Source organism: Crocuta crocuta, unplaced genomic scaffold (genome assembly GCF_008692635.1).
Source record: "Crocuta crocuta isolate KB4526 unplaced genomic scaffold, BGI_CrCroc_1.0 scaffold70, whole genome shotgun sequence".
NCBI classification, from domain to species: Eukaryota; Metazoa; Chordata; class Mammalia; order Carnivora; family Hyaenidae; genus Crocuta; species Crocuta crocuta.
This window is the reverse complement of record NW_027528417.1, coordinates 17,353,007-17,354,056: the sequence shown is the minus strand read 5'-3', so window position 1 is coordinate 17,354,056 and position 1,050 is coordinate 17,353,007. Positions and strand designations below refer to the sequence as shown.

The 1,050-nt window shown below is 65.4% G+C and overlaps 1 protein-coding gene across 1 annotated transcript in view; it reads left to right on the top strand.

The window, feature by feature from the left end:
- The first annotated feature begins 18 nt into the window (after positions 1-18).
- ECE2 (endothelin converting enzyme 2) overlaps positions 19-1,050 on the top strand; it is a 14,563-nt gene continuing 13,531 nt past the window's right edge. The window contains exons 1-4 of the mRNA XM_077754579.1: positions 19-102; positions 315-401; positions 533-550; positions 749-884. Of these exons, the coding sequence (XP_077610705.1) occupies positions 19-102; positions 315-401; positions 533-550; positions 749-884 (325 nt within the window). The remainder of the gene's footprint in view (positions 103-314; positions 402-532; positions 551-748; positions 885-1,050) is intronic.

The following is a 1,050-nucleotide window of genomic DNA, read 5'->3' as shown; positions in this document are numbered from 1 at the left end:
GCCCGCCCCGACTCCACCATGAACGTTGCGCTGCAGGAGCTGGGCGGCGGTAGCAATGTGAGTGGGGGCCCCGGGCTCCGGGGAGACGACTGGGTGGAGCGGGTGAGGCCGAGGGAGCAGGGGCTCGGGCGGCTGCGAAGGAGCCAGAGCGGGGGGCGCGGGTCGGGAGGGCCCCAGGCGGGCGAGCCCGGCAGGAGAGAGGGGGCCCTCACTGCAGACAGGAGGGGACCTGGCCAGGCCGGGCCCTGGGGCAGGGCCGGGGGCAAAGAGCCCTCTCTGCCTGACCTCGGTTGACGCCCCCGACTGTCTGGCAGATGGTGGAGTACAAACGGACCACGCTGCGGGAGGAAGACGCACCGGAGACCCCCGTAGAGGGCGGGGCCTCCCCGGACGCTGTGGAGGTGGGCAAGGGGGTTCCCCCTTTCTCACCAGGCCCCAGCCCTGACAGGACGCCTAGCAGACCCAGGAGCTCTGGGCTGTCCTGGAGGGTCACCTGCCCCCACCTCCCCTCCATCTCTGGCCTCTGCGCCAGGACTATGGTGAGGCGACTGTAAGCCGTGACTTTGCACTAAACAGGCTCCGGGCTCAACTCAGACTGCCTCATTGCCCCTGTGCCCAGAGTTAACCCCTTTAGCGTCTTTGCTCCGTGGCTCTGGAAACTGGCCGTGTCTTCCCCCTTTGGGAGGACTTCTGTGATCTTGGATCCCAGCCTGCAGCTTGGTAGCTCACTGTCACCCTGTGTTCCCAGGTGGGATTCCAGAAGAGGACAAGAGACCTCCTGGGCTTGCACACCCGATTGGAGTTGGTCTTAGCAGCTGTCTCTCTACTGCTGGGTGCACTGCTTCTGGGCTGCTTCGTGGCCCTGGGGGTCCAGTACCACAGAGGTAGGTGGGCCCACACCTGTCACCGGCTCTCCTAGCTGTGGGGGCTTTGAAGGCTCAGGGGCCACTCAGGTTTTCTCTGGTTGGGGGGGGGGGCCAGTCTTCCCCCAGCTTTTTTCTCTTCTCTCAACCTTCTTGAGGTCATGGCCCCTCCCAAAGCATTGCCGTT